Source organism: Neopelma chrysocephalum, unplaced genomic scaffold (genome assembly GCF_003984885.1).
Source record: "Neopelma chrysocephalum unplaced genomic scaffold, ASM398488v2 Primary Assembly neopelma1_93447, whole genome shotgun sequence".
NCBI lineage: Eukaryota > Metazoa > Chordata > Aves > Passeriformes > Pipridae > Neopelma > Neopelma chrysocephalum.
Window position 1 is genome coordinate 1 of NW_020922162.1, and position 1,947 is coordinate 1,947.

General features: G+C 62.5%; 1 protein-coding gene across 1 annotated transcript; it reads right to left on the reverse strand.

The window, feature by feature from the left end:
* Window positions 1-630: 630 nt before the first annotated feature.
* On the reverse strand, window positions 631-1,905 carry LOC113980281 (D site-binding protein-like; the record flags this gene model as incomplete). Its single annotated transcript, XM_027707514.1, has 2 exons — window positions 631-888; window positions 1,694-1,905. Coding segments are annotated over 2 exons (428 nt in total), but the record flags the coding sequence as incomplete, so codon positions are not given.
* Between the last annotated feature and the right edge of the window lie 42 nt (window positions 1,906-1,947).

A 1,947-nucleotide genomic window follows, 5' to 3' on the forward strand; every position in this document is an offset into this window, starting at 1 on the left:
GGCTCTCCCAGATCACTCCGGGACATCCCAGTTCACTCCAGGGTGTCCCAGTTCACTCTGGGTTGTTCTGGATCGCTCCAGGGTGTCCCAGAACATTCCAGATCACTCAAGGGCATCCCAGATCTCTCCGGGCTCTCCCAGATCACTCCAGGACATCCCAGTTCACTCCAGGGTGTCCCAGTTCACTCTGGGCTCTCCCAGATCACTCCAGGACATCCCAGTTCGCTCTGGGCTCTCCCAGATCACTCCAAGATGTCCCAGCTCATCCCAGATCTCTCCAGGCTCTCCCAGATCACTCCAGGACATCCCAGATCACTCCAGGACATCCCAGATATCTCCAAGCTCTCCCAGATCACTCCAGGGTGTCCCAGTTCACTCCAGGACATCCCAGTTTGCTCTGGGCTCTCCCAGATCTCTCCAGGACATCCCAGTTCACTCTGGGCTCTCCCAGTTCACTCCGGGACATCCCAGTTCACTCCGGGACATCCCAGTTCACTCTGGGCTCTCCCAGATCTCTCCAGGTTCTCCCAGTTCGCTCCAGGACATCCCAGATCTCTCCAGGCTCTCCCACCTGTCTCCAGAGCATCCCAGCTCATCCCATCCATCCCAGCTCATCCCATCTCTCTCCAGAGCGTCCGGGGCCATCCCGTTTTTTCCCCCCCTTCCCCATCCCTAGAGCTGCCCGTGCCGGGCCTCGTATCGGGCGAGGATGGCTCGGAACCTCTGGAGCTCCCGTCGCGCCGCCGCCACCTCGAGCCGCAGCGCCGCGTTCTCGCGCTCCAGGAAAGCCGCCCGCACCGAGATCTGGTTCTCCTTCAGCCGCCGAGCGTCGCGGGAGCGCTTGGCCGCCGCGTTGTTGCGGGAGCGGCGGCTCCAGTACTTCTCGTCCTGGGAGAGGGGGGACAGACGGACAGATATCTCAGGGACAGACAGACTGACAGCTCAGGGACAGCCCCGGGATTTGGGGTGTTGTTACGGAAGCGGCGGCTCCAGGACTTCTCGTCCTGGGAGAGGGGGACAAACGGACAGGTCAGGGACAGACAGAGAGCTCGGGGACAGACGGACACCTCAGGGACACAGGGGACACCTCAGGGACAGACAGACAGGTCAGGGACACAGGGACGGCTCAGGGACAGACGGACACAGCTCAGGGACACAGGGATGGACACACAGACACCTCAGGGACGCACGGACAGCTCAGGGACACAGAGACCCCCCCAGGGAGCCCCTGGGATCCCCCTGGATCCCCCCTATTCCTGCCCCCTCCCCCCCAAGACTTTAGGGATTCCCTCCCTGCCCCCTCCCCCCTAATTTTTGGGGTGTCCCCCCCTAATTTTTTTACCCCCTTCCCATAATTTTTGGGGTGCCCCCCCCATAATTTTTGGGGTGTCCCCCCTCAATTTTTGGGGTGTCCCCCCATAATTTTTGGGGTGTCCCCTCCTAATTTTTTTGCCCCCCCAACATAATTTTTGGGGTGTCCCTCCCCCTAATTTTTGGGGTGCCCCCCCCAATTTTTTTACCCCCTTCCCATACTTTTTAGGGTTCCTCCCCTCATTTTCGGGGTGTCCCCTCCCCCTAATTTTTGGGGTGCCCCTCCCCCTAATTTTTTTGCCCCTCCCCTCAATTTTTGGGATGCCCCACCCATAATTTTTGGGGTGCCCCCCCTCAATTTTTGGTGCCCCCCCCCTCGCACCTTCTGCTCCTCGGGCACATGAACCTTCCTGGCCTTCCTGGCGATGGGTTGGGGTCTCAGCTCGTCCTGGGAGAATCGGAGCCGCCGCGGGTCGAAGGGGCCCCCCCCGGGCCCCCCCCCACCCCCAGGACCCCCCTCGAGCTCCGCCTCCAGCAGCGGGGGGGGGGGTTGGGGGGGCGACGAGGGGGGAGGGGCCCGGGGGGGGCCGGGGGCTGCGGGGGGAAGGGGGAGGGGGGGGTTAGAGCGGGGGGGGG